The 13,343-nt window shown below is 34.4% G+C and overlaps 2 protein-coding genes across 2 annotated transcripts; one reads left to right on the top strand and one right to left on the bottom strand.

Moving 5' to 3' along the window:
* Positions 1-3,652: 3,652 nt before the first annotated feature.
* LOC21407126 (BTB/POZ domain-containing protein At5g03250) lies at positions 3,653-7,813 on the top strand. Its single transcript, XM_010109229.1, has 4 exons — positions 3,653-3,711; positions 3,944-4,013; positions 5,668-6,936; positions 7,235-7,813. The coding sequence occupies exons 1-4, from the start codon at positions 3,653-3,655 to the stop codon at positions 7,811-7,813; spliced, it is 1,977 nt and encodes a 658-aa protein (XP_010107531.1).
* Positions 7,814-8,171: 358 nt separating this feature from the next.
* LOC21407125 (laccase-11) lies at positions 8,172-11,425 on the bottom strand. The gene is made up of 6 exons (XM_010109228.2): positions 11,297-11,425; positions 11,056-11,207; positions 10,696-10,940; positions 10,156-10,284; positions 9,036-9,959; positions 8,172-8,479 (listed from the first exon to the last, which is right to left on the bottom strand). Exons 1-6 carry the CDS (start codon positions 11,393-11,395, stop codon positions 8,349-8,351), a joined length of 1,680 nt encoding a protein of 559 aa, XP_010107530.1. The 5' UTR covers positions 11,396-11,425; the 3' UTR covers positions 8,172-8,348.
* Positions 11,426-13,343: the final 1,918 nt, after the last annotated feature.

Genomic DNA, 13,343 nt, shown 5'->3' with positions numbered 1-13,343 from the left:
ATCATGTCATGCGTGTCGCCGAAGAATCTTCCACGTGGCGACTACTGATGATCTGATTTCGTCACCATAGGTCCCATGTGACCACTTCCTTCTCTGTGGGCCCCATTTCCCTTGTACTGGTTCCCCCAAATCTGTGTCCCTCTGTGTTTTGTTTTCTTTTACTGATATTCTGACTGGACTGTGAGTTTTTTTTATTTTATATCGTGTTGTCATCCCCACTGTAATCTGCTGGGGCTCAGAGTCAGGACCAATCTATAATAATTTCCTACTTTTTACTTAAACAAAAAAAGAAAATAAATAATTATAGAAGAGTCAAACAAAAAGAAAAGTCTACGTCATAGAAAGAAAATAAGGTTGGTCCAATGCCTGAGAAAATAATTTTTTATTAGCTGTTAATTACCTTTTTTTTTTAATTACGTGTAAGTATTGCATTAATTTGCAATGTTTTTCATTTGAAATTTTGGTTGGTTTCCACAAATGATTAAAAATTATGCTTTTATTGAACTATAAAGTACGTGACAACTCAGAAATTCTTGCAAAGGATTTTTTTCACCTTATGAATTAAAAAAATATGCTTTTAATTCATTGATTATTGTTTTTAGTTCAACCGTACACTTGTGATATATATATAATTTGATTGTGACGAATTCGATTTCTATATTTCCATTATATTATTTGCTATGCTGTGAAAGTCTTATTTGAGTTTTAAAAACTATATAGAATATGCCAATATGGTGTTATTGAATCACATGAATGTGACAACGGAAAAAAATTATAGTATTTTTAAATTTTCCCTCTTGAGAAGAAATCTGTTAAAGTATATTTAATTTCATTGATTATGTGTTTGAGATGAACCATACACTTGAGACAAGTTTCATGTGATATTGCCGGTTGTGACGCATTAGATTTTAATATCCCTATTAAAAAAAACTAAAAATAAATATAAAATATAGTATAGATTAAGTGATGGAACTATATATATTAATGAAAATGGTGCTAAGCTAACTATCAAATTAAAGAGTTATTTTTTAAAGGGAAAAAAATAGAAATGATAGAGGCACTCCTAAGTCCAAATATAGAATTGGAATAGAAAAATTGGTTAGATTTAGATGGGTTGGAGACAAACATTAAAATCTCACACGTGTAGAACAGGTTGGCCGAGGCGGCTGCACAGCCGTCTGGGTTGCCGATGCCGGCGCAGCCACTTGATTGCTTTAATTTGCTTATGAATTCAACCATAAAAACACTCTGATATAGAAATGCTTTTTTTTTTTTTTTTCCTTTTTTTTTTCTTAAAGGTGTTCATCCAATCAAATCCAATATATTTTCATCAAATAATAACTAAACCAATCAAATCACAAGTATATCATCCAATCCAATCCATTTAAATTACTAGGGTATAGATTTTTAAAAATTATATACAATCTAATCTAATTACTAGTGTATCATCCAATCTAATCTAATTAAGATTGTTTTAGATTGAACGTCTTGGGTTTACGCTTCAACTTTTCGTACATTTTTTTTTATTTTCTTATTCACCCTATTTATTAGATTTTTTTTTGATAAAATTTAAACACTGCAGTTGAAAAAATGAAGCAAGATTTAACATCCATAAATCTTAAAAAAAAAAAAAAAACTCCAAATTAGCTCAAAGTTGATTAAACGTCAGATAAACAACTTTAAAAAATGAAAATAAAATTACAAACTAATAAATATAAACAGTTCAGCAAAAAGAATAATGAAAAAAAAAATAGTTGGAAAGTGTCCGAGAAAAAAAATTGAATTTAAAGACCAATAATATAAATATAGATATATATTTTATAAAAATATATAGAGGTTGGATCAATTCTTGTTAACTTATTTGTTACTACCAGAAAACCGTGGGCGACCTGTTTAATTAAGCATCTTTGTATTGTGGTGGCCCAACCTCATTCATGTCCTTCTCTCTCTCTCTCTCTCTCTTTCTTCTCTCTCTCTCTCTCTCTCTCTCTCTCTCTCTCTCTCTCTCTCCTCTCTTCTCTCTCTCTCTCTTCTCTCTCTCTTCCGGTTTGGAGGTATTTTGGTTGGTGTCAAACAACAATGACATAAGGCACTCGCCATGATATACAACACTTTTTCTGTCATAAGATTAAATCGAAATTCAGTTTGTCCCAATCTGTCTTTCTGAAATGGCTAACTATTCATGTTGAGACATTCAACAAACTGAATAAGATATTTAGACAAGTTGATAGACGATCTTTTCTTTTCATTTTGTCTTTCACTATACCTAAGACGAAAGTTTTGAAGGCGGAAACCAGTCACAAAACCAATAATTTTGGAAGCATCCGATCTAATGTTTGGGTTATTTTTATTTTTATTTTTTATTTTTTTTTTCAATACTAAGAATCGCGTCCAATATTGCATATTTAATTTTCCATCGTTCCATTCAATGTGAAAATCATATGATTGATTAAAGTATTAAAATTTGGTGAGTCTAGATCCTGTTATTCCGAATTTTTCTGTTTTCATTTATTGTCCCCCAATATAATTTCGACGACACACATACACATTAAAATTTAGCCATATAATAAATACTAAATAACCAAACGACTTGAGCAATTAAATGAATCTGTAAAAACAGTATTGAGGGTGGACCATGAATCGGAGAAAACTCAAATTTGGCAATGCATTCGCCAAAATTTATTGAGCAAATAGCAGAATTTATCTTTAAGAGTGTATGAATCTGGATTTTTACCTCTTATTTTTAATAAATACCATTTTATTAGTGTAACTATTTGACTAAAATGATTATAAATTAAGAATAAAGAGTAAAAATTTTGATCCATACACTTTTAAAGATTATGGGAGAAAGAGAGAAATAGGCCAAGACTTGAGATGAATTAAAATTAATAGGCCAATAGTTTACATAAGTTAATAAATAGGCCAAATTACTGTTTTCGTCCATAACTTGTCTAGTTATGAACCATAATTTGACAAGTTATTGACAAGTTATTCACGATTTTTGTCCATAACTTGTCTGGCTATGAACCATAACTTGACAAGTTTATCCATAACTTATATGTGTATGAACCATAACTTGACAAGTTATGGTCTATTAATTTATATAACTAAAAATTGACTTATATACTTTTTTAAGCTTTTTATATTGACCTATTTTCTACTATTTTCCTTTAAAGGTAAGATTATTTGTCGAGATTACCCAAAATATTTAGAGTTTGACACAGTTGACAATTTCACAGAACAGCCCAAGCATAATGGGCCCCTCGAAAGAGCCCAAAATAAGAATAATGGGCTTGAACTAGCTGCCTACTAATAAGGAGGTTAGATGAAGCCCATGTTGGGAAGTGCCTCACCAAACGGAGCCATTATAGCTCTTGAACCGCTTCACTCTTAACAAACTCGTCCACCTTCTTGCTTTGGACTCGCCCTCTCTCTCTCTCTCTCTCTCTCTCATAACTGCCACGTCATCACTTGCATGCACGTTTGACATTTTCAAATGATTAACCCTAGCTAGAGTTTATCCTCGGGACATAGTCAATATTTGATTAGCGTACTCTCTCTAATTATGTTTTAAGTTCTAACAATATTTAATATTTCCCATTTCGGAACTGAAAGACTAATTACAGATAGTAGGCAAGACAGAGACAATATCATGGCTTGCTTGAGGCTTGGCTCTAAGTCTGAAGCTTTCCATCGCGATGGCCAAACTTGGTAATTAATCTTCAAACACAGATTAGAGCAATGTTCTTATACATTATTTTCTATTCTTACCATGAATCATTTCATATCTTTTTAATTTTTATTCAGAATCTTCGAGTTTTATATATGGATCTTAATCATGAGCGTTAATTGATAATTACAAAAATGGTATTTATTTTCATGACGAAGCAGAATTAATCTTGTGTGATTAGTGTCATAATAACTTTTTTTCTTTTATTGTCAGGGTCTGCACAACCGAACTTCCGAGCGATATCACAATTGAAGTTGGAGACATGTCCTTTCAACTCCACAAGGTGATTTTCATTTTCATTCTATAATTCCACTCCGTTATTATTTTTCTCATCACGGCTATTTGTGAATGTTAAATTATACTTGAAAAAAAAAAAAAAAACCTAATTTTGACGTTTTAAAACTAGACCATAAATTATACATTAAAGACTGGAAAACATTCATTCCTCATATAATATTTCTTTTGTGGATACTTCTATTATATGCGTCCTAAATATTATATAAATTTAACAATTTAAAATCATTTGCCGTTAAGATGTAGTACCGTTTGGGCAATATTTTTTTTTGTCTATGCGTTTCATATTGTCTTTAATTATCTAAATCCCTTTGATTTTACATATAATATTGTTCAATTCTAATAAGCTTTTAATATGATTTGACACCCAAAAATTCAATACCCTTAGAAGTACTCTACTATATATAGGGGGACTTTTCTTTTCCTCTTTTTTTTTTTTCCCTACATATTGCAAACTTTCCCCCTTTTTTTTCCAATTAAGTTAAAGAGATTCCTCTCATAGAGTAAGAAGTGTTACATTTAATTAAAAACACATCAAAGTAAAATAGCATATAAAACTAACAAAATCACTAGAATAAATATATAGGAGATAAGATGACGGTTTAAATCGTTGTCAAAAGATATAACGACCGTTTAAAAACTATCGTCATATCCACAATCGTTAAATGTCTAAGAGATACGACGACGGTTTTTAACTGTCGTCTAATACGCGCGTGAGACACCACAAGAGTTCACAAAAATTATCGTTAAAAGTATTAAAAAATTAATATATATATTTACCGAATCTAATTCTTTCTAAAAAAAAAATTATTTCTTCAAATGTTATCACAAGTCATTGAACAACACGCATGAAAAAAATTCAAGAAAAGAGTTACAAATTCACCTTCTTATACATAATTAATATATATGTGACACAAATATTTCAAAACCAAAAGTCTTTTTACGAAATCTAACGACAAAAAAACCTAATTATTTTAGATAAAACATTAAATCCCCCCAAAAAAAAAAACTAATCTCAAAGAGAAGAAATTTCTAAATATTAAAATAGTATCCATTTTGATGGTCATGGTGTAGTGGCGGATATAGAGGTAAAGTCACGAAGGCCATTGACATATGAGCATGATTGTGAGGCCCTTGGAGGCGGCGGCCAAGTTGAGGAAGTGAGAAGTACATATAGAAATTTGAAGTGTTGAGAGAAGAGTTAGAGAGAGAGAGAGTTAGGGTGTGAGGAAGAGAGAGAGCTTTTTGGAGATATGGGGAGATTTGAGATAACAAACTTAGAGTTTGTAAAAAAACACTCGAAGTTATAGATGAGCTATCAACGCTTTAAAATTTTTGAAAAAAAATGAGCGGAAAAAAATGTGTTTTTTTGAAATTTTTTGACATTAGATGACGTTTTTAAAAACCGTCATCTAATGTGCATGTATAGATTTTTTGTGTTCCTACTGTATTTTTTAGTACATTAGATGATGGTTTTCTAAAAAACGTCTATAAGCGTCGTCTAATTTCCTATTTATTGTAGTAAATGTTACATAGATTTAACGATTTAAAACTGAAGCCTTACCTATCTGGTATGTTCATACACTCCCATAAAAATCTCATTTAAGATAATTGATCATTCACTAACATTTTGTTGCATATAGTTCCCTTTGCTCTCTAGAAGTGGACTATTGGAAAAGCTCATCGAAGACTCCAATTCCGATCATCATGATCAAGAAGCATCATCAACACCCTCCTCGTTTCTGCAACTCCACGACCTCCCCGGCGGAGCGAAAGCCTTCGAGCTCGTCGCGAAGTTCTGCTACGGCGTCAAAACCGAGCTCTCCTCTTCCAACACGGTCGCCCTCCGATGCACCTCAGAGTATCTCCAAATGACCGAAGATTTCGACGAAGGAAATCTCATCTCCCTAACCGAAGCTTTCCTCAACGACATCTTCACCAACTGGTCCGACTCCCTTAAAGCCCTTGAAACCTGCGAAGAAGTCCAATCGTTCGCGGAGGATCTCCACATTGTCTCGAGATGTATCGATTCTCTCGCCACCAAGGCATGTTCAGACCCTAGCTTGCTCATCAACTGGCCAGCTCCTCCTGACCAAAACGACGTCAAAACCCCCAAAACGACAGCTTTGTGGAACGGGATATTATGCGCTCACCACGACAACCAAACCAAGCCACTAATCCCCTCCGGCGAGGAGTGGTGGTTCGACGACGTGTCGTTCCTCAGCTTGCCTCTTTACAAACGACTTATCTCCGCTATCGAAGTGAGAGGAGTAGTGAAGCCAGAGACAATCTCTGCCTCAATAATACACTACGCCAAAAAATACCTTCCATTGATGAACACACAAACGAGCTTGAACGACTTCAACTATGTCAACACCGGAGCGCCGATTTCCGAGGCCGATCAGCGGAATCTTCTCGAAGGGATCGTCGGGTTGATTCCGAACAAAAAGGGTGTGACATCTTCTAAAGTCTTACTTAGGCTTCTTCGCGTGGCCATGGTTTTGCATGCGAGTCCTTCATGTAGGGAGAATTTGGAGAAGATAATTGGGGCCCAGTTGGATCAAGTCTTGCTTGTGGACCTACTTGTGCCGAATATGGTGTATTCCGTGGAGACCCTTTATGATATAGATTGTGTTCAGAGGATTCTTGACCATTTCATGGCTGTTGAGGAGGCAATGTTGGGGGATCAAGATCAAGGGCAAGTGGTGAGTAGTAGTACTAGTGCTGTGGCAGCCAACGACACGATGACACCTGTGACAATGGTGGCCAATCTGGTTGATGGGTATCTTGCTGAGGTGGCGGTGGATGTCAACTTGAAGTTGCCAAAGTTTCAGGCACTTGCTACTGTTATACCGGACTATGCCAGGCCTGTTGATGATGGTATTTACAAAGCAATTGACGTCTACTTGAAGGTAATAATCCAAAATCATTAGTGATATATATATATATATATATATATATTGTTGAATAAGCACATGATTTTTTTTTTTTTTTTTTTTTTTAAATTTTCATGGAGTCACAAGCATTTTAAACGTATGTATGATCATTGTTTATAGTTAATCTGATAAGCCTAATTAACTCCATCATATATATAAATATATATGTATATATATATACCAACTTCCTATGGTCATTCTTATTTCAGATAAATCTAGTAAGTTATCACATATATAAATAATTTGTATATGCATATATACATTGCAATTGAAGGCACATCCATGGCTGGCTGATTCAGAGAGGGAACAGCTCTGCAGACTAATGAACTGCCAAAAGCTCTCATTAGAAGCCAGCACTCATGCAGCCCAGAACGAAAGGCTTCCTCTCCGAGTCATCGTCCAAGTCGTCTTCTTGGAGCAGCTCCGCCTCCGAGCATCCATCTCCAGCTGGTTCTTCGTCTCCGGCAACCTCGAAAACTCCCAGCCGGCTCTTCCCAACGGAATCAGCAACCTTAACAACAACGGTCTCATCCCCAAAGGCGACGCTTCACAGGACTTCCAATGCGTCAACGATGGCGACATGAGTCTTCGGGTTTCGGAGATCGAAAAGGAGTGTTCCAACATGAGAAGGGAGCTTCAGAAGCTGGCCAAGACGAAGAAGAGTAGTTGGACTTTGCTTCCCAAAAGGTTTGGTTTTAGGAAGAAATCGCAGCCAATTATTAGTGTTAATGGTCAAAGCAAAGAGTCAAAAGTCAACGGCAGGGTTGGAGTTGCACAAGATCACCATGATCATCAGTCAGCCTTGGAGGGAAAAGTAGAGAATCATGAGAATGGTGACGTGGTAGCTCATTGAGTTTTTGAAATAGCTCATGAAACTAACTAAATTAAATAATCCGTGCATGGCTTTGTTTTGGTATGGTTTGTAGTTAATTTTTCCTTTGTGAATTATTAATTACTAGCTAGCTAGGTAATAAGGACTAAATTGCTATGTTGTTTAGATGTACTTGGTTAGGGTGAACTTTCAGTTTTTTTGTTGATTTGTTTATTATTCATAAGGAAAGTGGGCGTACTACTTGTACTCCAAACTTTTGATCTATTATCATTAATTAGTGAAGTCATTGCAAAAAAGAAAAAAAAATGATAAACCATAAAATATGTTGGATTTTATTTCACAATTTTTGCAGTCTCGTTGAGACCCTGAATGTTTCAAAATGTTACAATTATGAAGAGTTGTTCATAAAGAATCACGAGAAACATTACATGTAAAAAAAAAGTTAATCAATCAAATTATAAACAATTAATAACTTCAGAAAAAGGGGTATTTTAGAGGAAAATGTAGCTCCACGATCAAGAAAGAATGGTTCCTTGTGTTAATTAAATGGTTGTCTCTAGCACGGTGGAAGATCTTTGGGTGGTGGTAAAATAGATTCACTCGGCGACTTTCCATTCTCAACCACAAAAGCCATTTTTAAACCCCACATTGTATGTAGCTCAAGGTGACAATGCATGAACCATACACCTGTATGTAATTAATTATAGTTAATTTTAATCAGGAATCAATGTTTTAGTATATATATTGTACAAAAACGCTAATTAGATTTATATCAAGCTATTCTATCAAAGTCATGCATTGTCCTAGAAAGTGCTATTACTAAATAGTCACCATCTTGCAATATTGTGCCACAAGTGTTTGAAACTATATGCGTATATTTGAAAAATATACGAAATATATATCACTAGTTGTACTAACCAATTAGAAATTTGTCAAGATGTGATAGGTTAAAATTAAACCTGGAGATTATCACTAATTATACATATACTAATGTTTCCTTGTTTGTATGAACATGTTATAAACAAAATTACTTCCTCTAGAGTGTGACACTATATGCATGAAAAAATAATACAATTACTACACTAATGGTAAACCAACTTAAAATTGCCATTTTGTAGGTCTATTCTATAGTTAAAATGTGAACATATCACATATGTATCATAAAACCAAAAAAAAATTACCATTTTCATTTAAGCAACATAATTTAATTTATACATATATATGTTCTAAGCAAAACACTTACCAGGATTATCTGCTCTGAACCTTATGGCGGTCCATCCTCCAGTAGGAACACCAACAGTGTTTCTCTCAGGAGGATCAACCAAGTTAAACTTGGCAGGGTCTTTGGCGGGATCAAAGTTCCCAATTCCACTCCCAACAACAAAGAAGTTGAACCCGTGAAGGTGAAAAGGATGGGACTCAACCGTCAAAAGATTGGTGTCTTGCAAAACCAACTCAACGCTTGAATTGTACGCCACCTTACTAAGCCTTGTCCCCAGCTTAGTCCCGAGGTTGGCGGCGAGCGGCGCTCCTGTGTAGTTGAACGGCACCGGAGGCCTGTCGGGGAAATCCATCGCGAAAACCGCCGAAAGGTTGAAGTAATGAGCCTGCAAAAGGCCAACCCTAGGCATCACAAAGGTGATGTTGTTCAGTGAAGCTGTCAACTGCGTCCCATTTAGGCATGTTGGGCAAGGGTTTTGCCCCAAACCGATGGTGTAGAAAAGGCGGCGGTCGATCTTGAGAGGGACTTTTGCCGGGAATTGGGGGGTGTTCAAGCTCTTGAGTTGGCCGTTGTAGTTTAGGGCAAATTTGGTGTCGTTTGGAGCAGGCAATCGGGGTAAGATCGGAACGACAGTGTTTGGAACGCCTTTGTATTGAAGAATGGCCGTGACGGTCTTGTTGTCGACCGGAATCGGCGCGTCCATAAAAGGTCTAGCAGCCATGAAGTATCTGTTTGGAGGCTGGTCGGCGTTGACAAGCACATTTGTCGTTTGGCCCGGCGCGATTAGTATGACTTGTGTTGTGAATGGCTTAGTGTAAACGGCATCAATCTCCACCACAGTCATGTTGTGGCCGGCAATGGCGAAGAAAAGGTCGTCATTCAGTGCAGCGTTGATGATTCTAAGGAGGTGAGTTTTTCCTCTCTCAACTTCCATGGCAAACGTATCTGAAAATAATTATATTCCAAAAGAAAATTACAAAAATTAGGAATTTAGGTACTTTTATTACTGTCGTTTGAAAATGAAATGTGTAAGAAAATTAGCTATTTATGAGATGGTTACAAATAAATTAAAAAAAAAAAAAAAAAAAAAAAAAAAAAAAAAAAAATTTTGTTTTTTTTTTTTTTTTTTTTTTTTTTTTACGTTTCTCTGAGCATGGGAAGAGAGGGCCTGGTTTCCCATTGATGGTATGAGCATCCGATGATGGTGGTGGCAACCCCAACTTATTTGCTTGGTTAACAAGCGTTTCAACGTCTGAATTCCACCATTCTCCTGTATAATATACATATAATATATAGTTAATGTTAGTTTGCACATAAGATTAAGAAAAAGGAAATTTAATCTTATAAAAAAAAGTCATGACTCGTCATAAAATTTTAACTCGTTGTGTGTAAATAAGCTAAGCCAACAATTTCATAAATTAAATTAGCACGATTTTTTTTTTATTCATTGCTATCTGTTCTTAAGATTCGAGCATGGGATATCTCCATTAATCCTCCACACCCTTTACCAATTGGACTATCACTTGGCAAATTAGCATAATTTTGACACATCTGGCTTTTAATATATTTTAGGATGTCTATCTTTGCTCTAAGATTAAAAACTTCAAAGTTTCCACATTTCTTTCTTCTTTTTTTTTTTTTTTGACCTTAGAAGGAAAGTTTAATAAAAAAATTTACCAACCTAAGATGAGATTGGCTTCTTGGTAAGGTTGAGGGAAAGGAAATGAGGATCCTTCTTTAGGCATGATGACAATGGCACCATAAACCGTGGCCCTAAGCCACAAAATATGTGCGTGCCACCATAACGTTCCACGCTGATCCGTGACATTAATATCATACTTATAGCTATGGCCTGTCTGAATTGGACATTGCGTAATGTATGCTGGTCCATCCGCCCAACCATTTCGAAATTGTTTCAACCCATGCCTAGACATATATTAAACATAATGTCATATATATATATATATAACATTAATTTTGTGTCACACATAATCACTAAATATAATGTAGATATATAGGACATATATATATGTATGTATACCAATGGATGGACATGTTATATTGAGCGTAGTTGGTGACATTGATAAGAAGTCTATCTCCTTCTCTCACATAAATCGTTGGTCCTGGGAACATTCCATTTACGGTGACTATTGGTTTGGCATGGCACAACCTGCTCACATTCTTCACTTGAATCTGTATATAATGATATATAAAAGTAAGTAATGTGACGAAAACCAAAGTTAAAATCATCGAAAGGTGACACAATTTTTATAGTAACTCACATCGAATTGATACTTTTTAAGAGCAGCTTCAGCCGCGGAAGAAAGAAAGCCAATATAGCAAAAGAGGAAAAAGAGTGATATTTTGTTTATAATTGCCATGTTATACGAGACGTTGAAAGTTGATATATGTGTGTGTGTCTATCTATATATATATATATATATATGTCTGTATGTATGTAAATACAAATTGGAGCTTAAAAATTTGGATGCCAAAAGAAGAGAAGCAATTGGAGTATTTATAGTACCGGTCATGAGATGGAAGGTACGTTAGGGGGTTATTAAAAAGAGAGTTGGCAATATTTGTTCCTTAGGTATAAAGCAAAGGCTCTCTCTTGGACTTAAGAAAGCTTGGAAGCAACTTTTTAGAGAGAGAGAGAGAGAGAGAGAGAGAGAGGTACCTTGAAAGGTGATGATAATGTGACCATATATATAATATATAAGTGGCATTACATCCTAGACCACCAAACTGTAATAGCGGTTTTCAAGTATAGAATTTGCTTTGCAGGGACAACTTGCTTTGCCGTCTGTTTTGTGCCTCAGGCTTCAAAGGATCAATGTTGGGTGAAGGAAAACGACCAATTTATATATGCCTTTTAAACTTTAATGCATGTAAAAAATTGTTTAAGCAAATAAATATATAAATGCTGCTTGTTTGATGCTTTTTTTGGGCATCCAATTCCGTTCCGATGTGTCCAGTCGTTGATTCCAAACGACATGTCGCTTTGCAAAGTTTAAACGACATCAAGCCATAATAAAAACGGCATGCCGTTTATATGTTAAAATGATTGGAAATATTTGTTAAGGAAACGACAAGTGGTTTATAGTATTGCATCAAGCAAATTTCAGATTATGATAAACAATAAAGTAGTTTTATTAAAAGGGACCACCTTCTCCGGTACGTTAACATACCGGTAGGTCAAGTTTTTTGTCCGTCAGATCTGCATAAAATCACGTAAAAATCAAAAAATATACAAATTTAAAAGTTAAAAAACCTAACCTACCGGTACGATAGACGTACCAATAATTAAGTGAACGAGTCTTAATTTTTATAAGAGAAAATACTGTAACAAAAAAGTTTAAACAATAATTCAAACTTATGAAGTAAACAGGGTTAACTTAAGTGAATGAGTCTTGATTTTTACCCTTTACTTTTAATTATAAATATCTTTTTAACTAATATAATTATTTAACTAAACAAATATTAATAAAAATCTAGACTCATTTATTTTAAAAGAGTATTTGTCTCATTCTCTCTTTTTTTTCTTTATTACGTTGGATGAGATTAATATTGAGGCTGATGTCTTTCTTATCCATGGAAAAAAAAGATACGAATTATCAAAAACCATTTGCAAATTGTTTCTTAGTCTAGTCATCTTACATTTACACATGTCAATAATCAACGATATTTGTCGGCATTGTCCTTTTCTCCTTTCAAAACATCAAACGACAACAAAAGGTTGTGCATAAACCCTTAAAAAAAGATTCCACTTATAATGGCTAAAAATGGTTAGCATATATAAAACGAAAGCCAATTTTTCCCTATTGGATATAATCATAGTATATCCACAAATAGAATTACGTATTCTCTCTTCATTGTTTTCATCTTTTTTGTTTATCCAACAACTCTTTCTTTTTCAATGTTGTTATTTTCCTCCTCAAGTTTTTATCTTCCATACGGCATCATTAAAAGCAAAGAAATCGTCCGATGGTTTTGACAACGAAAGGAGAGTTTAATGAACTGACACGATTTGTTGCACTTTTTATTTGGTCCTCTTTCAACATCATCCTCCTCCTTAGTCAACAATCAAATGCAGGCAAAAGAGTTGGGATATAGGAGTAGATAATATCCTCTAATCTTAATAGAATAAAGGTTCCAATAATATAGTGCGAAATTATCTGAACACACCAATCTTTAATAGTAAAACCTTTTATTTTGAACCATAAAAAGTTCAAACAAAATAAATAAATAAGACAATGGAATATTATTTATACATATAAAAAAAACAAGAGTTATTGCGTTGTGAATTTATCTTGAAAATATAGCGTA

This window comes from Morus notabilis, unplaced genomic scaffold (assembly GCF_000414095.1).
Source record: "Morus notabilis unplaced genomic scaffold, ASM41409v2 Scaffold342, whole genome shotgun sequence".
NCBI classification, from domain to species: domain Eukaryota; kingdom Viridiplantae; phylum Streptophyta; class Magnoliopsida; order Rosales; family Moraceae; genus Morus; species Morus notabilis.
This window is presented reverse-complemented; position numbering and strand designations above follow the sequence as displayed.